This window comes from Leuciscus leuciscus (genome assembly GCF_965113295.1).
Source record: "Leuciscus leuciscus genome assembly, chromosome: 14".
Classification (NCBI taxonomy): Eukaryota; Metazoa; Chordata; class Actinopteri; order Cypriniformes; family Leuciscidae; genus Leuciscus; species Leuciscus leuciscus.
The window spans coordinates 8,413,208-8,438,534 of NC_138738.1; the positions used below are offsets into that span (position 1 = coordinate 8,413,208).

General features: G+C 37.1%; 1 protein-coding gene across 4 annotated transcripts in view; it reads right to left on the bottom strand.

Moving 5' to 3' along the window:
• cntn4 (contactin 4) overlaps positions 1–25,327 on the bottom strand; it is a 160,581-nt gene that overhangs the window by 112,428 nt on the left and 22,826 nt on the right. For all 4 annotated transcript variants that reach the window (XM_082190171.1, XM_082190169.1, XM_082190168.1 and 1 more), the window contains exon 3: positions 624–753. In XM_082190171.1, coding sequence (XP_082046297.1) covers positions 624–753 — 130 coding nt within the window. The remainder of the gene's footprint in view (positions 1–623; positions 754–25,327) is intronic.

The window sequence follows — 25,327 nt, forward strand, 5'->3', positions numbered from 1 at the left end:
TAATGTAAGAACTAAAAGTAAAACTAAGAATTTAATTACAAATAACAAATTGTCCACACTTTTCACTACATGAATCTTCGTTTATATCTTTTTTTATTTTCATTTTATATCTTTTCCTTTATTTACCTACATCATTTTTACTGAAACGTTGTAATCTATGAAAACTCCTACACAGGAACATTGGCCAAACCAATGGAGTGAGTTTGGGGTGGGACTCTCTGTTTGGCTGACCAATGGCAGTTGTGGAAACCTGTCAGAAAACGGTCACTATTTAAAAAAATTAAATAAAATAAAAAACGGTACATCAAATGTTTGATGTTTAATCTACAGCTATGATGGGAAAAATGTTGGTCCAATGAGATTTCACTTTGGGTGGGGGCTACCCAGTGCAATGCTGCAGAAATAAAAAAAACAATCGATTAAGACAAAAACTCTCAAGAAAGATTTTTTGTGCTTATCATGTCATGTCACATATGGTGCTACTGATGCCAATGTGCATTTGCACAAAAGAGCCAGTGCATTTCTGAAATCGTAAAAAAAAGGGACTGAGGTTCAATTTACCGAAGCAGTGATGCAGATGACCAAACAATGTTTTTGCGGTATAAAGTTGGCAGTGAGCTCACCTGTAAAAAGGAGGAGGGTCACCTTGTGCCTCACAGCTGAAAACCACCTCTCTGTTCTTCTCCATGGAGTCTACTGGAAACACAATGCTGCCTGGCTGCTTGGAGAACACGGGAGTCTGCAGCGTGTTGCCTACAGAGAGAGAGAAAGAGAGCGATCAGCACGCTCCACTTACAGACACCCAACCTGCTTGCAAAACAAGCTATTAGCTGGTGGCACTGAGCAGGCCAGCACTGGTAAGCCATTAGAGAGTCAAACCACAAGCAGACAAAACATATCAATTAATTCAACTAACACCACGGCAACTGTAATGGAATCGCCGTTGATTGATATAGAACAATGGTTTGAAGACACGCGTTCATCGCTTTCCATCACCTCTGTGGTCTGTTTTTAACCTTCGCTATGGCAGCGCAGTTGTAACGGAAAACGCTCAGGCAATTAGACGTGTGGTAAGCGCCTCTCAGTTGAGATTTGAGGCTCCTCATGTGAGGTGACACACTGAGATGCCTCACGCAACCTGCTCGGATAACCGCACAATTTTCTAGGTTTTGAGACATGGGACCAAAAAATAAATCTTGCCCCTGGTTTAACAGACAAGGCTTAAGCGTAGTCCCAGACTAAATTGCATTATTGAGCTTTTTTAACTGAAAACAACTTGCACTGTCATATCTTAAAATATGTCAGTGCCATTGTTTTGTCTCAAGATGCACACCAGTACTGTGTTTTTTTAAGGCACGTTTATAAAAGCTATTAAATATTCTAATTGAACGCTTAATCTAAACCTTGTCTATGAAACTGGGCCTTTATGTACCAAGCAATAACTTATTTTGGATCAATCTGTTAAACATATATATATAGGCATTAATTAAAATTGTAAAGTTTCTTCAACATTTAAAAAAAAAATCTGTCACTGCATGAGGTATATTAAATAAGATTACTGAATGATAATGTAAAATCATAATTCTCATAGTGAAAAAACAATGCATTAATTGAAAACATTCCAGTGATCATCTCTGATCATTTTCAAAGAGGAAATGTTGTTACTTTCATAAACAAATGCAATGGCTTGGGCATGTTTTCTCCCATCTCTCAAAATAGCTGAATATTACCAAATGATTATGAAGAGATTATGATATCAAAGCTGAAGAGATGTGGCTGAAGATAACATTAAAATATAATAATGCTGCTGTGCTGTTACAAAAATCAATCTTGTCTATGAATTACTCCTTTACTGTATTTAAACAGTCTGTGATTCTCCATAATTTTACACCTACAGCCTCAGCTAATTACACTTGTACTTTATATGTGACCCTGGATCACAAAACCAGTCATAGGTAGCACGGGTATATTTGTGGCAATAGCCGACATTGTACATTACATTACAATACATTGTATGGGTCAAAATTATAGATTTTTCTTTCATGGCAAAAATCATTAGGATATTAAGTAAAGATCAAGTCTATTTCTATTCACAAGATATTTAGTAAATTTCCTACCGTAAATATATAAAACATTTATTTTTGTGAGTGAATGCAGCACAATCGCGAACATAAATGGACAACTTTAAAGGCCATTTTCTCAATGTTTCGATTTTTTTGCATCCTCAGATTCCAGATTTTCAAATAGCTGTATCTCGGCCAAATATTGTCCTATCCTAACAAACCATACATCAATGGAAAGCTTATTTTATTCAACTCTCAGGTGATGTATAGATCTCAATTTCAGAAAATTGACCCATGTGACTGGTTTTGTGGTCCAGGGTCACATATCACTTGAGGTGTTGCTGGTATTTGCATGTATGTTGGCTCTGTGCAAAGAAAACGTATTAAGTAGGCCTATGGGCTTTATGCACAGCTGCACTACTTCCTGAACTTCAGGCAGGTCCTCTGTTTCCTGTCTGACATTATTGGACAAACTGATTAATCCAGGTGGTCAGGCACACCTGGATTAATCAGTTTGTCCAATAATGTCAGACAGGAAACAAAGGACCTGAGGTTCAGGAAGTAGTGCAGCTGTGCATAAAGCCCATTGCACTTCACCTCGTTGGATCTCTGCACAACTGATATAGCAAATTTTGCAAAAGCAAAAGTAAAAACAGAGGAAGTAGAATTGAGACTAACTAACTTAGTCTGCAGGAGCCATAAAAAGCTCTAAAGGTCATCAGGCTTCTAAAGAGCAGCAGGAGTGAGCATTTTCTCCACAAACCAGAGAACATCCACACATATTACAGCTTCAAAATAACAGAAAAATGCTTTTTAGCGACAAGGGGTGTCAGCACATCATTGGTTGTGCTAAATAAATAATCAGCTTAAAAAAATTCAAAACATTATTTAAACAAGCAATAAAACGGGGGGGAAAGCAGCAGAAATCATTACCATTTTCTTAGGGTTCATTTCTGTGAAATCCATTTAATTCCATTTACTGAAAAATGGTATCAGCTTTGAGAGCTTGTATTGCTTGCAGGAGACAAAGTGAGATACATTTTAAGCTTCTTTTAAGGAGAACATTTTGGGATTTTCTTTTTCCTGAGGTCTTTAAAAAAAATAAAAGTATTTCTTTTTAGGCAGCCTGGTTGCATAATGTTTTTCCATAAGCCATGTAAATGTGTTTTGTACCAAAGACAATATTCAAATATAGTTAATATATTAAAAATATATTTCTACATTTATTTTGGATATACAAAAATGATAAGAACTTAAAATACAAACAACATTTCTCTCAAATACCTTTCTAAACCTAATTGAGTCCAATTTCTATAATGCATTATCACTGAATATTGATTAATTTCACTTAATTTCATATAAACACTCTTAAATTATAATATTATATTTACAAACTATAACAAATTTACTTTATCATTAAATCATTATTTCAATAAAATTATGAAAATAAATTAATATCAACATTTATTTTACAAACAAAAATATGTTCATTTGTGTGTGTGTGTGTGTGTGTGTGTATGGTCATGTTAAACCCTATGTTGTGAGGACAAAGATAGTAATACCAGTAATGTTTGACCTTGTGGGGATATTGTTTTTTGGTCCCCATGAGGAAAACAGCTTATAAATCATACTAAGTGATGTTTTTTGAAAATGTAAAAATGCAGAAAGTTTTCTGTGATGGGTAGGTTCAGGGGTAGGATTAGTGTAAGGGGGTACAATATACAGTTTGTACAGTATAAGAATCAGTATGTCTATGGAAAGTCCCCATAAAACATGAAAACACAATACGAGTGTGTAGTAGGTGTGTGTGTGTTCATTTAGAATTGCGACTAATTTGAGTAATTTGAGAATATAAGTCAATCTCAGGAATTATATTTTTTTCAATTGAAAGGCTTTGTAATGTGTTGAAATATCAAAAAGATACCCAGCTCTCATGATCTGCTTCATCTCAAAATGTTCGAGTGTCAGCCAGTATTCACCATCCATTCTACTACAACTGATGCGTCTTTCCAGAGTAAATGGATACTTACATCACCGGTGAAAAGCGCATTCGATACTAAGTGCCTTATTTTGCAACCTTTATTTTCATTTTATTGGATTGGGTGTATATGTGTAAACAAGTAAAAACAGTTGTCTACACAATAACACAGTAGAATTTGTTCCACAGTGCATAAGTGTGTGTGAATCACTGCCACCTGTATGGCTGCTCTCTAGGTCCCAGGTGCTTTAATTGGGCTTGTTTTGCTTCCCATCGCAGAGACAGATACTTCATCACCACTCTAACTATCTCTACTAATTCCTCCTGTGACATGACAATGACAGCCCCTTATTTCAGTGTCAGAGGCACCACGGTACATTCTCTCTGTACCTGGTGATAAACACTGCTCCACAACACATTGTTTGGATTTGGTAGGTAAAAATGCGATTATGAGTAGCTTTTTTGGATATAAAATTCAGCCTGGAATGTCTTTACTTTGTCTTTGTCTTTTCTTTACAGAAAAAGGGCATTAAGCAAATGCCATTTGTTTGATGTAACCAATGGCATTGAATTTCTGTAATGAATTTCGTGAGGCATCTTTGCTTTGTTTTAAGCAAAGTTGGCTGCAGTCTACAATGCCTGACTCGCTTTTTGAGGTCCCTGGATTTACATTAGTACGAGCTGACAGAGACAAAGTTTCAGGTAAAAGTAAAGGGGGTGGCATCTGTGTGTATTTAAATGAGAAATGGTTCCGAGTGTATTCAGTAAAATATAAGATATGTGATCCAAATTTGGAAAATCTCGGCATGACTTTATGACCTTTTATCTGCCTAGAGAATTTGGTTGTATTTTGCTGTTCGTGGTATATACTCACCTAAAGGATTATTAGGAACACCATACTAATACTGTGTTTGACCCCCTTTCACCTTCAGAACTGCCTTAATTCTACATGGCATTGATTCAACAAGGTGCTGAAAGCATTCTTTAGAAATGTTGGCCCATATTGATAGGATAGCATCTTGCAGTTGATGGAGATTTGTGGGATGCACATCCAGGGCACGAAGCTCCCGTTCCACCACATCCCAAAGATGCTCTATTGGGTTGAGATCTGGTGACTGTGGGGGCCATTTTAGTACAGTGAACTCATTGTCATGTTCAAGAAACCAATCTGAAATGATTTGAGCTTTGTGACATGGTGCATTATCCTGCTGGAAGTAGCCATCAGAGGATGGCTACATGGTGGTCATAAAGGGATGGACATGGTCAGAAACAATGCTCAGGTAGGCCGTGGCATTTAAACGATGCCCAATTGGCACTAAGGGGCCTAAAGTGTGCCAAGAAAACATCCCCCACACCATTACACCACCACCACCAGCCTGCACAGTGGTAACAAGGCATGATGGATCCATGTTCTCATTCTGTTTACGCCAAATTCTGACTCTACCATCTGAATGTCTCAACAGAAATCGAGACTCATCAGACCAGGCAACATTTTTCCAGTCTTCAACTGTCCAATTTTGGTGAGCTCGTGCAAATTGTAGCCTCTTTTTCCTATTTGTAGTGGAGATGAGTGGTACCCGGTGGGGTCTTCTGCTGTTGTAGCCCATCCACCTCAAGGTTGTGCGTGTTGTGGCTTCACAAATGCTTTGCTGCATACCTCGGTTGTAACGAGTGGTTATTTCAGTCAAAGTTGCTCTTCTATCAGCTTGAATCAGTCGGCCCATTCTCCTCTGACCTCTAGCATCAACAAGGCATTTTCCCCACAGGACTGCCGCATACTGGATGTTTTTCCCTTTTCACACCATTCTCTGTAAACCCTAGACATGGTTGTGCGTGAAAATCCTAGTAACTGAGCAGATTGTGAAATACTCAGACCGGCCCGTCTGGCACCAACAACCATGCCACGCTCAAAATTGCTTAACTCACCTTTCTTTCCCATTCTGACATTCAGTTTGGAGTTCAGGAGATTGTCTTGACCAGGACCACACCCCTAAATGCCTTGAAGCAACTGCCATGTGATTGGTTGATTAGATAATTGCATTAATGAGAAATTGAACAGGTGTTCCTAATAATCCTTTAGGTGAGTGTATGTTCCGCCCAGCTGTAAACCATTTCAGGCCGCCAGCCTGATAGAGGACTATGTTCACGAACTACAGCTCAGCTACTCAGATGCACCCGTGATCGTTCAGGGGTGCGTTTCCCGAAAGCATCGTTGGCCAACTATGGTCGCAAGTTCATCGCAATGTCCATTGAACTCTATTGGCAACGAGGGAACTTGCAACCATAGTTGGCTAACGATGCTTTCGGGAAACGCACCCCTGGACGATTTAAACCAGTGCAAATTGGAGACTTTGTTGCCGGGATTTGAACAGTATGTAAAGACTCAAACAAGAAACAATAATATTCTTGATAAGTGCTTTGTGAATATCAAGGGTGCTTATGTGTCGAAGAGTATGCCACCAATTCTAAACTCTGACCATAATGTAGTGCATATGACTCCTTGTACAGGACCAAACTTAAAAAAAGCAAACCAGAAAAGAAAATGATTAGATTGTGGTCAAATGAAAGTGAACAACAACTGAAAGCCTATTTCGACTGAACAAATTGGGAAATCTTTGAGGAAGGCTCACTTGATGAAAGAAATACAGTGTTCAATTATTATATTAACTTCAGTGTGGAGCTGGTCAAGAGATTAAAGTTTATCCAAATAACAAACCATATGTGACTAAAGGCCTTAAAGAAATGATAAATTTGAGGAAAGTAGCATTTAAGATATTAGGATGAAGGATATTAGGGCACTTAAACAAACAGAAAGAGAGTTAAAAATTAAATTAAAGGAAACAAAAGAAGTACATAAGAGGCGTTTGGAGAAAGACTTTAAAACTAATAACACTAAAAAGGTTTGAATTGGGACATCATGAAAAAAATGACTGGATTGTCAAACTTTGTTTTGGGAATGAATTGAACACCTTTTTTTACCAGAGTTGAATTGATAGGTAAACATGACAATTGCAATGAAACAATAGATATGGTTCCATCATTATTGGACAGAATTGTTATTGAGGTTGAGGAAGTTAGGAAAATGTTTCAGTCTATTAATACAAAAAAAAAACTGTTTGTCCAAATGGATGTAGTGCAGTCTTTTAAAGAATTTGCCGTATGAATTGGCGCCGGTGTGGCAACCAGTATTTCAAGCTTCAGCTGACACACATACTGTTCCTGTGATATGGAAGACCGCATACATAAATCCATTACCTACAATTTAATGTCCAAGAGAATATAAAGATTTTAGACCAATAGCCCTTACCTCTGTGATTGGGAAATGTCTAGAGAGATTGTTGCTTCAGCATTTAGTTCAGATAGTTAAAGATAAACTAGATCCTTGGCAGTTCGCCTATAAGAAAGGTTGTAGTACTGAAGATGCAGTTGCTGCTTTAGTGCATATCATCTCTAAACATTTGGATAAATCCAAAACAACTGTAAGAACCTAGTTACTGGATTTCTCTTCTGCATTCAATACAATACAGGTTGACAGATTGGTGTCAAAACTTGTACAGTTGGACGTAAATCCCTTTCTGATCCATTGGTATATCTCATTTCTCACTGATAGAGTTCAGAGAGTCAAAGTGAATAAAACTGTGTCATCTGCAATCACAACAAATGTCAGAGTACCACAAGGTTGCATCAGTTCTTCCATACCTTTCACCTTATATACAGACGATTGTCGAACTGACATGTTAAATCAGTAGGCTATTTAAAGTATTCTGATGACACTGTTTTATTATCTGTGTTGAATGACTTGGACAGTCCTGGGCTTCATCAACAGGGTGTGACTGAATAATGCTCTTGTCAATAATACGAGTAAAACCGAGGATATTATATTTGGGTCTACATCTTCTTCAACATCTTCAACAGATTCTTCTGTTGTTCTTTAGGTCTGTAATAATGAGTATACTGCAATATTGCAACTCTATTTGGTATAAGAGTTTGTCTGTTATGCTAAAAACAAAGTTGTTTAATCAATTAAAAATCTGTTCAAAGATTGTAGGCCAGCCTCTTGAGAAGCTTTATGATTCAGCTTATTATATGGTTTATTATATATATTATATGGCCAATAATATGGTTTCTAACTGTATTCATATCCTCCACAATGAGTTTGAATTACTACCACCAAAGCGGAGGTACAGAGTTCCAAGATTCAACAAAGTGATGCTGAAACACTCTTTTGTGCATCAGGCTATCTTAGCGTTGAACAAAACACTTAATCAGAAATCAAGAGTATTGTGAAGGGGTTGTAGTTGTATAAGTGTAGTATTGAATGTATAATGTGGGAGGTTTAAGTGTATGTCGATATTTAATGTATGTTGGTTGCTGTAAACATAGACACTGTTATGCAAGAAAAATGTCAGACTCAATAAAGTAAAAAGTATTAAGTATTAGTAGTATTAAGTATGTACATTCTCCATAATTTAGCTAATTACACTTTATATCCTTTAAGGTGTTGCTGGTTTGTGCATGTTTGTTGGCTCTGTGCAAAGAAAACTTAAGTATTGCACTTCACCTCGTTGGATCTCTGCACAACTGATATAGCAAATTTTGCAAAAGCAAAAGTAAAAACAGAGGAAGTAGAATTGAGACTAACTAACTTAGTCTGCAAGAGCCATAAAAAGCTCTAAAGGTCATCAGGCTTCTAAAGAGCAGCAGGAGTGAGCATTTTCTCCACAAACCAGAGAACATCCACACATTTTACAGCTTCAAAATAACAGAAAAATGTTTTTTAGCGACAAGGGGTGTCAGCACATCATTGGTTGTGCTAAATAAATAAGCAGCTTAGACAATTTTCTAAACAATTTAACCAAGCAATAATATGGGGGGGGGGGGGGGGGAGAAGCAGCAGAAATCATTACAATTTTTTAAGGGTTCTTTTCTGAGAAATCCATTTACTGCAAAATGTTTTCAGTTTTGAGAGCTTGTATTGCTTGCAGGAGACAAGTGATAGATAGATAGATAGATAGATAGATAGATAGATAGATAGATAGATAGATAGATAGATAGATAGATAGATAGATAGATAGATAGATAGATAGATAGATAGATAGATAGATAGATAGATAGATAGATAGATAGATAGATAGATAATCAGAATCTATCAGAAAAAAAACCTATACATTTCACTTCATAACACATTTATTCAACCGATATGTGCACAATTCCAGAGGGAGAGCACTAAAAATATTCTGTATGTTTGACATAGTGTTATCTTGTCATATGTTACTGTTGACGTTGGATGCAGAGGGGCCAATCACCTGTACAAACACTAACGGAATATATCCAGAGGACATATGACACAAGGCATGAGACACGTTTCACAAGCCTTGCATCATGTCTTGCTCCATGACAACATACAGCAATGAACAACAACACCACAAGGCCTGACAAAACTTTTAACACAGGAAAGAGTAAACAAAATTAACGTTTTAATTCAAAATAAGATCTTTAAAATCACATTAAATGGTGTCAATAGCACTATTATTCAAGAACAGGTGCGTTTATCCTTCGGGAAGGTGAGTCGGTTCAAAACTGCAAGATTGCATGTGTTGTGATCAACCGCATCTCCCAGTCAGTCAATTAACGACGCATTCTCATTAAAAGATCCCTGCAGTGTAAAAAAACCCCTTCAACTTAAGTCTGTCACATTTTTCCTCATCAAAAACATCTCGGCTTGCTCTGCCAAACATGTTATGATACCTCAAACAAGCATTAGGAGGAAATCAGAGAGAAAGAGGGGGAGGAGGTAGGAACGGGATCGGTTTGCAATTCCCATGAATAAAACATTTATCGATATATACATATGCAGAAGAAAATGTCGAGCAAGCGCAAACAACAACCAAACGAACCAGGTGCCAAAAAGGGAAACATTAAAAAAACGAGAACGGTAGGAAAGAAAACAGGGCCAGCGGTGAATCGCTGACATCACCAATTAACAAGGGCTTGCCTGCGCAGCCATCTAGGGATGCGTGTGCCTTCATGCAGCCACGAGAAGAATAATTGCGTCCCCCGAGATGGAGCAGGTGAGTCCACCTGGAGCGGAACAAGGGCTTCTGTTACTCAGAGACGGTCTTGGCTTTCATCAACAAGAAGTCAGCTCCCGCTAATACTGTCATCAATGAACTGCAATGAAATCAAATGAAAGCTAATGAAAGCTTTAATGTAGTCAATCGCAGGAACCGAGCGGCCTGGTATTAAGACGTCATCCTGCGCAAGATTATTTTTCACAAAGTCAGGAGGTACTTGAAATATCACAGGCGCTGGAGTGTCTCACTAAAAATTGATTACTTGGGGGTTTCTGGTCTCCTTCAAAGACCAGATGGAGAGACTGAGGCTGAGGCTGCAGAAATGCAGACGTGGACGAGGATCAGGACAGTGCTGTATCACAGCCACAGCTGTACTCTGCTCGATAGTCTTTTTGAGGAGTCCGCAGGGCTGTGCTAATAGGACACTGCCGCTGTTGGCCTGGCAACGGGACACAGGGTGGCGTAGACCAGATACCGTAGTCCACAGAACAACGGACAACCGAGGGTGCGAATAGCAGTTGGAGAAAAAAAAGAGCAATAACATGACAAAAGGTTGCAAGTTTCTCTTATCTTGTTCTCTCTCATCCCGTTCGGTGGTTCACAGTGATTTAAGATCAAGCTACAACAGAAAAATATCAAAAGACACAGATAGAACAGAACAGGCACCAAAAATATACTTTACTGTATGAGGTAGCATTTAAATCAATTGATTTCATTCAAGTCAACAACATCGCTGTCTGTCTAACATCGCTGAATTGTCTAATAAGCCCAAATACATTAGGTTACAGTACATCAACAAAAAATGCGTCGTGGCACTGTTGCAGGGTTGTCCCTTTTTACTGTCTAGTCATGACCCTTCAACATGCATCTAATTTTTAGGCTCCATATAACAATTAACAAAGTCAGTGTGCAACGTAAAGGTGATAAATAGTTAGCAAAGGGGGGAAAAAGTCAATCACAATTCAGTATGCAAATTGTGGTAAAAAATAAGACCAATCACAATTCGCGTTATGTTTTGAATAATGAGATTCTGAGAATATTCTATCTCTATGGAGACAATGGGACATTTTCATACTTCAATTTAATTTCCAAAATTTTACACCAAAAAAGTTCACAAAAAAATAACTTAACAAAAATATCTTAAACTTAAAGGGGCAGTAACACACACAAAAAAAATGCTGGGTTGTTTCAACCCATGTTTGGGACAAATATGTACAAACCCAACCGTTGGGTTTAAAACTTTATTTAATAATTTAAATGTGCAAAGCAAAGGTGATAAATAGTTAAATGCAAAGAAAAAAAAAAAATCAATCACAATTCAGTATGCAATTTCTGGTCAAAAATAAGACCAATCACAATTGGCGTTATGTTTTGAATAATGAGATTCTGAGAATATTCTATCTCTATGAAGACAATGGGACATTTTCATACTTCAATTTCATTTCCAAAATTTCACACCAAAAAAGTTCACAAAAAATAATTTAACAAAAATATATTACACTTAAAGGGGCAGTAACACTCAAAAAAAAAAAAAAATGCTGGGTTGTTTCAACCCATGTTTGGGACAAATATGTACAAACCCAACCGTTGGGTTTAAAACTTTTCAATAATTTAAACCAACAGTTGGGTTTGTCCATATTTGACTCAAACATGGGTTGAAACAACCCAGCATTTTTTTTTTTTTTTGTGAAGCGATTTCTGAGATAATTGAAATGAACACAAATAAACAGACCGTTCCCTTCATTGCTCCACACCCAAAATGTACGAACACACAATGCTGGAGTGGATTTCTTTTTTAATCATAGGCCAAAGCAAAGCAAAATAATGCTTTGTGAAAAATAAAGCAAAGATGATGAATGAACGACAAGGAAGAATAAATAATGAACATACAGTACACAAGAGTATATAAAAGCAAGATTTTGTTGATAGTCGCTAGTAGCACAGCAGCTCCAGACGAACAAAAACACTCAAAACTGTCCTGTTACTATAAACAACATTACAACAACAGCATATCTTGGTTCTGTGAAACCGCAAAACCAGTGTTACTCACATATACTATGGAGCAGAAAAGACACAACCTCGGCATCTGTTTTCAGGCCTTTCTGCTTATGTCTCTCTAGTGCTGGAAAGCTTGTCTAATATTAACGCGGGTCCTAAAGCTCTTGCCTGATTATAACCCTTTTTTTCCAGTGATATTCCACTGACCTTTTCTCTTTTGTAATGTCTCTCAGCCATCTCTCTTTCTACAGTCTTTCTTTAAATCTCCCTCTTGCTCACTCTCTCTCCTCCCCCATCATGAGTGGACACGCCCCCTACTGCTGATTGGCTACAAGTGTGTTGTGGTGCTTTGTCTGATTCGTTTTCAATAGCGTTTCTCAGAAATCGATTACTGCACCTTTAAGTTTAAACTTATTAGCTAAATAATTTGAATGGGAGTCTGTATGTTAAGTGATTTGTGTGCGTTTAAATGAACAATAATACACCAAATAAACTGACAATGTGCAAACTCACATGAAATTGAGACATTTTAAATTATTACCAAATATAATTTTTTTGTGTGCGTTTCAGCACATATTTAATTAATTGGTGTCTAATTGGTATACTATCATGTTTTTTGGGGGCAGCTTGTAATAACTTGGCAAAGTTTCATAGGAATATTTCGTTGTCATTTCTACCCTGTTCTGTGGTTCACACATAAGACTATGATTTACTGGGACATTGTCAGAGTGCAGACTGCATTGCTGGAGCAATGCAGAGCAAAAGGACCTGCGATTGGTTGGGGCTCTTGCCACACTCCAATCATTGATCAAGCCCCTGAAAATTCATGAGCGAAAATTCCAACATGTATTGAAGGCTTTCATAAATCTGCTCCTGAGTGTATTAGTTCCGCTGGGTGGCTAAATCATGGGCTGTCAATAATTCAGCTGAAATAATTCACTTCTCAAGTGCTTCTGACAGCCAAAATATATAACAAACTATGCATGATAATGAGCAAAATCAGTTGCGGCAGCTGCTAAGACTAGTTTGTGTTTGATTAATGAGGTATTAATTGATCTTAACACTGCGCTACTCTTTATAATGATCAGATTAAAGGTTTCTAAGTCTCAACTAAAGCTGCTGTTATTAATGACAAGAGATGTATTAGAGCAAGAAGACCGAGAACCAGTCTCAGGACCAAGTACAATTCATTTATTTTTCAATATCAAATCTATGTAAAATCAAGCAACAAGCTACAAAACACTATATCAGAACCATACCAAAATATGCTTATGTGGACATCCTACCATGGTCATACGACATTTTTGGACATATAATATGGCAATACCATAGTATTATATTGTAGCACATAGTAAGTGAATTTATTCAGCAACCACAATTGCAAACAATATGGTCGGAGAATCAAGTTTGGATTTATTACTGTTCGTCACAGAGAAGGGTTTCTCGCAGATTTAGAAGCAGCCAAATCACACGGCCTCGTGAAGGAACACATACTAGCTGTATGATACTTTAATTCAAGCAGAATTTCAAAATGGACATCACTAAAAACCAACATATGTTTGTCAGTGTTGTCAGATCATCGGCGCTTTTTTGCAGCCCAGGGATTGCGTGTGAGTCTGGTTGCCATATTGGGAAGATTAAGAAGATTAAGATTAAGGGAGCCAATATCAAGACGGTTATTTTTAATTAATCGAGAGAAGCAGAAATCATTAATCATGCAGACCTAAACTTTTATTTAAATGTTAAAAATTGTTTTACATTTAAATTACATTTTATATCAGCTATTTTCCAAGGCAATATTTCTTTTCATTTTTATAAAAACTGTACAGTCTTTAAAATCTACAATTTTAAAAATGATTTAAAAGAAATCATTAACAAAAATCGATAAACTATAATCGATAATCCAAAATGTATATGAAAATGGAAATCACAAAAATAAAAACTAATTCAAAACTATAATTGTATCTCAATGATACTAAAATAACACTGTATTGTAATCCAAGGTACTTTGAGATATACCATGGTAGAGAATATAATGTATACTGATTGCACGCTACCCCTTAATTCATAAAATGAAGGAAAATGCAATATGATAGTGAATATAAACAATATTAAAATAGTCATTATCCTTAAAGCAACACTAAATAACTTTTCCTCTTCGGTCCCCCTACAGGTTGGAAGCGGAATTGTCCATTACCGCTGTCGTAAATAATTTAGCCTACCGCATCCTACTGTCACACGCACGCTCGCTGTTTATCCAGCGCCGGCTTTGGAATGAACGATGTCCACAAACAAGGTAGAGTATGTTGCATGATTTTATGAAAGTATGATGTACTGCGACATCAGAAACGAAGAAAAACTAAATAATGACTATTGTAACGCTTACCGTAAAGCAAGTCAAATTTGTAGCTTTTTATGTCTCATTCGAACTACAGAAACGCTACCCGATCTGGCAAACTTGCATAGTGCCGATGTAGCAGATATAGGGCCGCAAAGCGAATGTAGAAGTGCCTTTCACCCTGTTACGACTTGATGAACCACTGAAACGATTTTGGAAACATTATTTTAAGGTAAAAAAAGTTCTTTAGTGTTGCTTTAACTGTTCAAGACTTCCCAAGCAGGCACAACAGGTTGACCTTTTTATAATGGCCTTGAATGTGGCTCACTCAATCAAAGTGAACCAGATCCAATGGCTAAATAGAAATAGTTTCAAATATTAAATTCATCAAAATGCATGCATATTTTAACATTCAAAACTATTTCTATTTAGCCATTAGAACTCATTTACTGAAGTCTGAAATCCTCTATTCAAATGCCCATTGTGCCGCCATTAAATGACAAGTCAGACATTTCAAGAATTTCAAATTGTAATGCTGCTTGCATAATGTAGAATGTGACACTTTTATATTCAATTCATAGCAGTGTCTGTCACCATGACAACATACAATACCATTACCTTTACAGTTCTAACACAGTCTGTGTGTGAGAGTGACCTCATATGCCACGTCTTGGAATCCGGCTTGGCAAAGGGCCGGAATCAATCAATTGAGCACCAAGTCAAAAACTCCTGTTAACTTTTCTCGCTCTCTCTCTCGTCTGAGTGTGGATTTGAAGATTCTTATACATAAAGATGAAAGAAATGTATTATGTTGGTTAAAAAAAACGAAGGGATTTCTCAAGGTGAGAACATTAAACTAAGAGCACTTGTGTTCGGTTTCTCACACTGAAGACAAATGGCTACTTACTGTAGTTACTTTAGCTTTATAACTAAAGACTTTCAGAAAAAATGTAATTCGTTTTATTGAAAACACACACGTTGCTAGAGATTTCAGTATGTCTTTCAAAGGAAAGCCATTAAAGATTACAAGCTTTAGACTTTTAAAATCCCATTCCGAATGAACCAAATGCACAAACCACAATCTCTGTGACCAGGTGACCATGTGAATTTACAGATCTCACCACAAACCACAATGTGAATAGAGAATAAATTACAACAAGCAGACAAAGCAAAACCTTCTTTAGAAAATCCAAAATCTATTGCATTAATTTTTGCACTCCATAAGCCACGGGCAGAGCAGCTTTTCCACGCTCAGCTCTTATAGATACGGGCAGATAAGTCTGTTTAGAACTCAGACTTGAAGCCAATTGTGGGCATGTTCTCCCTTGGGTTTGATAAAAGCTAAACTTAGAGATACGGTCCACTCTTTCTAAGAACAGAGCTACTATATCTGTAAATCCAACTGTGGCAGACGCCACACGGCGTGCCCTGGTGAACTTACAAGAAAATGTATTCCTCCATGCTCGATGAAGCCCCCAACACATCTGATCATGCATTTGTGGGAAGAGAGCGACAGAAAGCTATATAAATTGGTTCAAGGTCAGGGAACGACGGAAACGCTGCCCACATTGTTCATGCTCTGCGGGAGCCATTAGAGTGAATGGGGTTCTGTGAGATGGAGCTAGTCCGGGGAGAAAGGGGAATATCCATCTTTGAGTTGATAAATGATAATGGAAAGAGAAAGATATAGATATGAGTACTTTGGCCACATGTGGATATGATTTATATTAAATATTGAGATGTGGAAAGAATGGAAATAATCATGGCAGATGTTTTATGCTGCTTTGAATAAATGCATATTGCTTTTCCAGGAAAGGTGACCATTCAGAATTTATTCGGTGAATGATTTTACTTTAAACTTTTCAATAATCGAGAACACACACACACACACACACACACACACACACACACACACACACACACACACACACACACACACACACACAGAACACACACGGAGCTCAAGCTAAGCCTCGGGAGGACAGCAAGCCAAGTTAATTTACCATTAACTATTAAGACTGGATGCGTAGGTGTACTTGTGAAATAGAAAATAATGTCACAAATAATGCAAAAATAGGCACATTACTATTATCGCTCTTTTCTGCAAACATGTTAGGTTAGATCTGAACTCAGTACTACTGTAACTTAACTTTTCCAGTGCTGTCCTTTTCTTCGTGAAGTTTTCTTAGTCTACTGCACTGGCTCTGGCGAAGTACACATCTCCTCTTTCAAAGTGTTTCTAAGACTGGGATACCAGAAATAACAAACATCCCATCTTCCAAGTGGATGACAAAGTGCTCTTCTTTGCCCTCTTTTTAATCTACAACCCCTTCTTCTCCTCTGTCGGGATATCTTTTCGAAGTTCCAGGTCTCTGCCTGCGAGCAACACTTGCCCGAGGCAAAGTCTATTGGCCCTCCCATGAGACACAGAAACATGTCTGGAGAAAGTGGCCCTCTGATCTGCATGAAAGCAGTGTCTCCCAGCCAGAGGCTCAAAGAAACAGCAACAAATACGTAAAGCAAATCAGCAAACACAACCACACAGATTCCACAACAGAATCTCTCACAACAGACAGCTGTGTAAACTTGCCTTCAAAATATGACAAAGAGCCACAATAAGAAATCACAGGAAACATAAAAACATGAGCTGGGATTTTTGGATGAGTGACAAGCATATTTTCAGTACAGAGGAGCTTGGCACAGGAGTCTGTTTGATGACTTCAATTTGTTTCAGGGGTGACAAGGGATTTGCATGGGGCCAAATGTTGGGATTGATTTGCATAGAATTCTCATGCCATGCTGACACCTTTGATTTGGTTCACCCTCTCCTTTCTTTCTCTATCATTATCACTGTTTCACTCTTTCTCTGTCTAATCATTTTGGTGAGTGGACAGTCCATTTGTTACCCACTTCCAATGTGCAAAATTATTCGCAGATGAAGTTATTGATGAAAAATAACCTTAAATTCAGGACAAACTAAAATAAGAAGCTAGGTACACTAAAGCTATTTAAAGCAACATATATATAGCAGTCCGTATATATTGTGTGTATATATATATATATATATATATATATACACACACACACATATTTACAATCAGAACATATCTACACTGCACAAAGTGGGAACACTTAAAGGAACACTTAATCAACACAGCATTACACCAAGTCAATTAAACTTCAGGGATATCAATCTGTTTAATTAGGAAGTATAAGTACATTCTGAATCTTTTTTTTTCATTTACACCTGCTTTGGTGTAAATGAAAGTGACAACAGGTGTACTGGAGAGGCAACAGCAAGACAACCCCCAAAAAGGGAATGATTTTGCAGGTGGTGGCCATAGATAATTATTCTGTCCTTATTCTTCCTGACTGATTTGTCTTTAGTTTTGTTAGGCCAGTCCTGCTCCTCCAGGATGGCACATCCATACGTGCCGTCGCAAGAAGGTTTGGTGCGTCTCCCAGTACTGTTTCAAGAGCATAGAGGAGATACAGGGAGACAGGGACGTAGAAGTGCAACAACCCAGCAGCAGGACCGGTATCTGCTCCTTTGTGCGAGGAGGAACAGGAGGAGCACTGCCAGAAACTTACAAAATGACCTCCAGCAGGCTACTGGTGTGCAAGTTTCTGACCAAACTGTCAGAAACAGACTTCATGAGGGTGGTATGAGTGCCCGACGTCCTCTAGTGGGACCTGTGCTCACCGCTCAGTACCGTGCAGCTCGATTGGCATTTGCCAGAGAACACCAGAATTGTTAAGTCCGCCATTGGCGCCCCATTCTCTTCACGGATGAGAGCAGGTTCACACTAAGCACATGTGACAGACGTGAAAGAGCCTGGAGATGCCGTGGGGAATGTTATGCTGCGTGCAACATCATCTAGCATGACCGGTTTGGCGAAGGGTCAGTAATGGTCTGGGGAGGAATATCCTTGGAGGGTCGCACAGAGCTCCATGTGCTAGCTGCTGTTAGGTACCAGGATGAAATCCTTAGAGCCATTGTCAGATCTTATGCTGGTGCAGTGAGCCCTGGGTTCCTCCTGGTGCCAGATAATGCCCGGCCTCATGTGGCTAGTGTAGACAGTTTTTAGATGACGAAGGCATTGATGCCATTGACTGGCCCTCAGGTTACCCAGACCTGAATCCAATTGAGAACCTCTGGGACATCCAGGGCATCCAAAAGCAGCACCAAAGACTGTCCAGGAGCTTGCTGATGCCTTGATCCAGGTCTGCGAGGAGATCCCCCAGGACACCATCCGCCATCTCATCAGGAGCATGCCCAGATGTTGTCGCGAGTGCATAGAGGCACGTGGGGACCATACACACTACTGACTTACATTATGAGTTGCTGTGATGAACTTCATGCAAGTTGGATCAGCCTGTAACTTCAGTTTTTTACATTGGTTTTTAGTATATGATTTTAAATCTAGCCCTCAGTGTGTTGATCATTTTGGTTTCCATTGACTTGTCAGATCATTTTGTTCTTAACAAATTATAGAATGCATATAAATAAAGATTTTCAAATTGAATATTTAATTTATTGAGATCAAATGTGTGATTTAAGTGTTACCTCAATTTTTTTTTAAACAGTAATTTAACTCATTTATGCCACACAATTATGGAAACCCAACCCAGGAACTTCAGTGAATTAGTTATTTTAATTATAGTTAATTATTGCAGATGTAAAACTGTATAAAAAAAGAAGAAAAAAACACCTCAAACTACAAGTTAGCGAAGACAAAAAATTATATGAATTCAATTATATTGAATTTTTTTTATTAATTTTTTTATTGTATAACTAACAGCATTTATCTAGTTCAAAAACTATGATTTAACTATTTTTATTATAATTTTAATAAATATTTTAGAAAATAAAGTAAGATGCAACCCAGGAACTTCTGTGAATTATTGATTCAATCATTTTCAACTAACTGATTTATATAAACTGCCTAAATGAACTAATTCACTAAACTGAATCTGACGCTACAAGACATAAAACATTTTTTACATCAAAGTATTTTAGATTTTTCCTCAGTTAACGCACAAACAATGTGACATAAAAAGAGAAATGTAGTGTTTGTCGCGCTAACCAGCTAGAAAAAGTAGCTTGAAAAGAAAGCTACACTATTTTGAAAATAGCACTGGATCTAACTAAATCAATAAATCACATGAAAGCAAACCAGATCTAGTCTAACTAACCAACCAACCAACCAACCAACCAACATGTAGCCTATGGTTTCTGTCCCGCTGGACAAAGCTATGGCACCTCAAATTACTCTCACATCAATTTGAAACAGGATTTATTAGTTCTCACACAACTCTCATTGTCTATGATCTTTGAAGATCAATAAAGCTTATTCAATCATGTGGACTCAACCCACTAATCTGGGCATGGGCAATCAAACCTCTGATGCATAAAAACCTAAAGTGTCACAGACAAAATCACTAGAACAAATTACTGGTGTCAGTACAGTGGTTACTCATAGTTTCATCAATACATGTGAACTCAATTCATCAAAACATGTGATTCACAATCACAAATGATAGACAATGTTAAAAAAAAGGCTATGTTTAGACCATAGCTAAATGTAGACCAAATCTGATTTTTACCCCCACACATGTGACGTTGACAAAATACAAATTTTAATCCAATTTGGACCACGTTCAAAACAATTATGTATCGGATTTTTTGTAATGTGACTTCGGTGTGCGTAGTCAGGTTTGAATTTACTTTGACTTTAACCGTAACATCATAATTGTTGAATCACCCTGAAACAAAACATTACATGATACAAAATATGAAATGATTATATGGAATTTGTGGATGATGTTATGATGAACATTCCATGGTAGGAGCGCTTTATGCATGCTGGTCACATTGTTGCCTGTTCAGACCGGTGTCTGATATGGGCCACATTTGAAAGGTCATGTCCACAACCTCACCAAAAAAAAAAAAAAAAAAATGTATTTGAGCAGAAATTTGGAATTCTGGTCTGTACTATGTAATATAATAGGAGTGCCATTGTCTATGATACTAATGAGGACAACGGATAAGCTACAAATCCTCACCACACATGAAAACCAAACATCTATTCCACCTGGAATAGAGTCAGGTAGCGCACGCACGCACACTCCCGGACACACTCATACCCATCCACACACACGTAAACCAATTAAGATTCATATTTCCAAATCATATTCACAAGCACAGAGGCGTGTGGAATATGTTGAGTGAAATGTGATAACATACGATACAGGGCTCAATGACTACACTATTTCTTGCTAGTAGAAAGACAAACACTCGAGATAGGCTATACGCACGCTCTACAACCGCACACAACAGCTTTGAAGAAAAAGATCACACAATGTGATTGCATAGTTTTTCAATATAGAGAGTCGTGGAGGCGAGTCATTTGGTGTTCTATTAGCATTTGTATGCACCGTGCCAGCGGTGGGTCGGGGAGACAGTGCTTCTTAGATCATAACACCTCACGGAAAGCAAAAATTGTTTTGTGAAAATGCTGTTTACAGAATCCCCACTGGGCCTCGCCTTTACAAGCCATGAATAACTTGGTCACCAAATGACGGGTTTCTGGGTCCCGCTGTCTGGCTTTTCACCTGTGAGTGGTCTATATAAACCAGACATACAAAATAAAAGCATAGAAACAAAGACTGTGTCTGAGCTGATTGCTATATTGAAACGATCTAAGCCCCAAATTAATCAGAAAAGGAGATGTTCCTCTAGTATTTTATGCCTACAATTGAAGCAAACATCCAATGACAGTCTGTCAAACACTCTGCAAAAAAAGACAGAAAATAGAGGGAGAGGATTTTATGATAGCCTCACAGTAAATTAAAAGAATATTCTGGCTTATTTTTGGCCTAATGTACCAATGAGTTTGAACAGGCGTGAATGAGTGAATGACATTTAAAAGATGCAGAGGGCAGTTTACAGTGGAAAAACAACTTTAATTTCAATGTGCTTCTCACAAAGTTTCAGAAGAATTTGAATGTAAGTGTAAAGTTGAACTTCTTTTGTGGTGCATTTCTTTTTGTCAATTTAAGAGTTTGATAGCCCCAGTCCCCTTCCGTTTTTACAGTATAATAAAGACTGCAAAAAAATAATAATATATATCTTCTTTTGTGCACCTTAGAAAAACAAAACAAGCCGTACAGGTTTGGAACGACATGAGGGTGAGTACATTTTGACAGAATATACATTTTTTGGTGATCTATCCTTTAAAAAAATTATTAAATCATTTAAATTTAGTTTCAAGTACGAAATATTCTTTCTGAATTGAAACATAAAATGGCTATGTGGAACTGAATCCTTTTTGCTTGCAAAAATTCTTCTTAGCAGCTGATGGTAAAGAGCACTTCACTGACTGGAAGAAATTTGTAATCAAAGATGAAAAAGGTGGGCAAATTAAACAGCTCAGCTGGTAAGGGAAAATGTCAAGTGGTTTGTTTATAAGTCTCAAGCATTAAACTTCCACACACACACGCTTCAACTTAGGCACTGACAGCTTGAAACAAACATCTCAGGCCTGCTAAGTTCACTCACCAGTTCAAATGTTAAAACAAATTACGATTTAGCTACATTCACCTATGCTTTCTCCAATTTCCTTTCATTGCATCATTTTCTGTTTTGATTTACCTCAGTGGAATGCAACAATGTCACTTTCTTTCTTTTCAGATGGTGTCTCAGGTGGATAAATCAAATGGCACAGAATAGGAGAATTAAGGCCGTGCAAGATGATAGTATAAATGTGTCAAACCCTGAAGGTTTTGCTATACCGTTTATACTGATGAGTGATGAAAAAAGTAATGTGGGAATACAGAGTAGAATGCATCTCATGTCAAGATTCATTTTAAGTCATTCTTTTGAGCTTTTTTTGTTTTTACCTCAAGTGTTGCATCATGTTTTTGCTCTGATGCTAGATTTATCATTTCTAAATCAGATTTTTTTTCCAATAAAAAAGTTCCAATTAATAAAAGAAATGTGTAGCCAATTTTTCCATTGAATTGCAGGCAAAAATGAACAGAAGTATACAGATTCCCTGAAATAAAATTACCATTATGCACAAAATAAATAAATAAATGAATTCATTACCCTTGCTTAATTTAATTGAAGAACTCATTTTCATTAAACCAGTTTAGTTAGGTCATCACAATTTATCTGGATTTCTATTGTTAGCTATATATTTTTGTTATTGCGCTACATTTTTGTGCGGAAATCAGATCACTTTCGTAGGCTAGAAATCCTTTTTATTTATATTTTATATTTAAGTGTTGGGAACAAAGAACATGCTGGGGGTTTTGTCAACAAAAATTATTCATGTAGCCCCAACACTTCCTTTTTAAATATATAAGGTCAATTGAACACAATGAAATTAAGTTGTGGCAAAATTGTAATTTTTTAAACTAAACAAGAGGCAAAAATATTTTTTTAGTGTACTAAAAAGCATTACAATTCTGTCATTATTTACTCATGTCATTATAAACCTGTATGACTTTCCTCTGCAGAACACAAAAGAAGATATTTTAAGAATGCTTGAAAGAACATTGGTCCCTATTTGATCTTCATTGTTTGGACAAAAAAAGAAAGTCATCATACAGGTTTGGAACGACGTGAGGGTGAGTAGATGAATGAATGAATGAATGAATGAATGAATGAATGAATGAATGAATGATTGAATGAATGAATGAATGAGAAAATGAATTTTCATTTTTTGGTCATCTCCTCTGACAAAAAAGGAAATCATGTAGCTTGAAGTGTTCTTTGAATCATGAAAGTATGTTGATGAAACTCAAATCTAAACTAATAAACCTGGCCTGAGTCAATGAGAACAAGAGAAACAGACAGGGAATTAGAATGCAGCGTGGGTTTGGTTGAAGTGTGTGTGACGGTAAGGTAATCACATGCTAACTTGGGTGGGCGATCAGGGTGGAGTGACGTGTGTGTGTGTGTGTGTGTGTGTGTGTGTGTAGCAGACAGCTCGCCCCTGTCACTACGCACTGCTGTGAGAGAACAAAGGAAGATGCCTAGCAGGGGATGGAGATCATTGCAGTCCCTCTCAGCATTCTGAGCAGTCGCCCTGCCAAGCCTCGTCTTTTCAGGGGCAAACCTTCCTCGTCTATGCTGTTCGGCAGGTTGCACGACCTTTCCTGTCAGTTCGGCGTTAAAAGGGAGCACAACACTACAACAACCAGTGCCACCTACCACTAACTGAAAATACAAGGGAAGAACAAAGATCCCTCAGTGCAAGAAAGTCAAGTACCACCAAACACAGTGTCTTTTCCGATTCAGGCATGTGTTGGGAGATAATGTGAGTGAACAGATTAAAGGAATAATTCTGTCAAAGACTCTGTCACTATTTACTCAACCTCATGTCATTTACATTCATTGTAATTGCATGTAAAATAGCGGCCGGTGTGGAAGAAAGGAAGTGCGGTTTGAAAAGACATGAGGTGAGTAAATTTCCCTTTGAATGGGAACTTCTGTCTTCAAATACACTTTGACAACATTAAAGGTGAAGTTCAGAGAATTTTCTTGGAATTTATTCTGCTCCTTTCAGCAGCTGAAAAGTTACTTGCAACTGCATATTCTATGCTGTCATACATATGCATATACGCTACTGATTTACAAGAAACACCTAACTCCCTCTGTTACACCCTTTTCCATGTATTAGAATAATATGCGAATCCGATCATAATTGTTTTATATTTTAGCTTTTTCAAAGTCACCACTCTTTTGAGTACATTCTCTCAATCAACTTCATGAGCATCCTTATACTTTTCGAACAGTACTGAACAGGTTTAATAAAATAAAATAAAATAAAATAAAATAAAATAAAATAAAATAAAATAAAATAAAATAAAATAAAATAAAATAAAATAAAATAAAATAAAATAAAATAAAATAAAATAAAATAAAATAAAATAAAATAAAAGTGCTGGAATTTGGCTGCCACATTTGCAATACCAAAACTAAAGGGAAAGAGAAACAGCTCAAATATACATTACTGATCATTTGTGGCATCTGTGGATCTTTTCTTTTATATTCCCTAAATGCAAACTATGGTAAATGATTAGCACTACATCATCTCGCAAAGTACTATTTTATTAAATGCTTCAAAGAAGGTAAATAGTGTTCATTTCACACAGATAATTCTAAGTATGAGAAATGGAGCTGCGTAATCAGATTATGATTGATGTACAAGAGCCCTCAGGTAAAGAAAGTATGATTACAGATAATAGCCACCTTAATTGTTCCTTAATGAAATATGAAATAAATTCATGATATGAGTTTTGAATACATGCATATCGCCATTTCCCCTCCTTGTACATTAATTAACAACAAAGACTTTAGAGATAGATGAGGGGGGTGAGTTTTACTTCCCCAAGAGCTCTAATTTTCTCTTTTAAGACTTTGAGTGGGAAGGATCATTGATTCCAATGGCATTAGTTGTTGACTAAAAAGTCATTAGGGAACAATATCCCTAGTATTTTCCTCAAATCATCCACCTCACAAAACACAAGTTAATCTTCGTAACAAAATGCTAATGCAAAATGGATCTCAGGTTTTTGCAACAGTTCATATTGTATTTTAAAATATATTTATTTTCATTAAAAGAAAAACTAAGACTTAAAACAAAAAACTGTAAAACTTAACATTGTAAAGCACATGAAAGACTATCAATCAATCAATCAATCAATCAACAGTTTTGTGTTTAACGCGTTACAAAGTAACTACGTAACTACTTTTTTGGGTAAAAAGTAGTGTAACGCTCTACTACTAAAAATTTGGTAACGAAACGTAGTTCCTTTTTCAATTCGGCGCAACGTTACTTTTCCCATGGATATATTTGACAGCGAC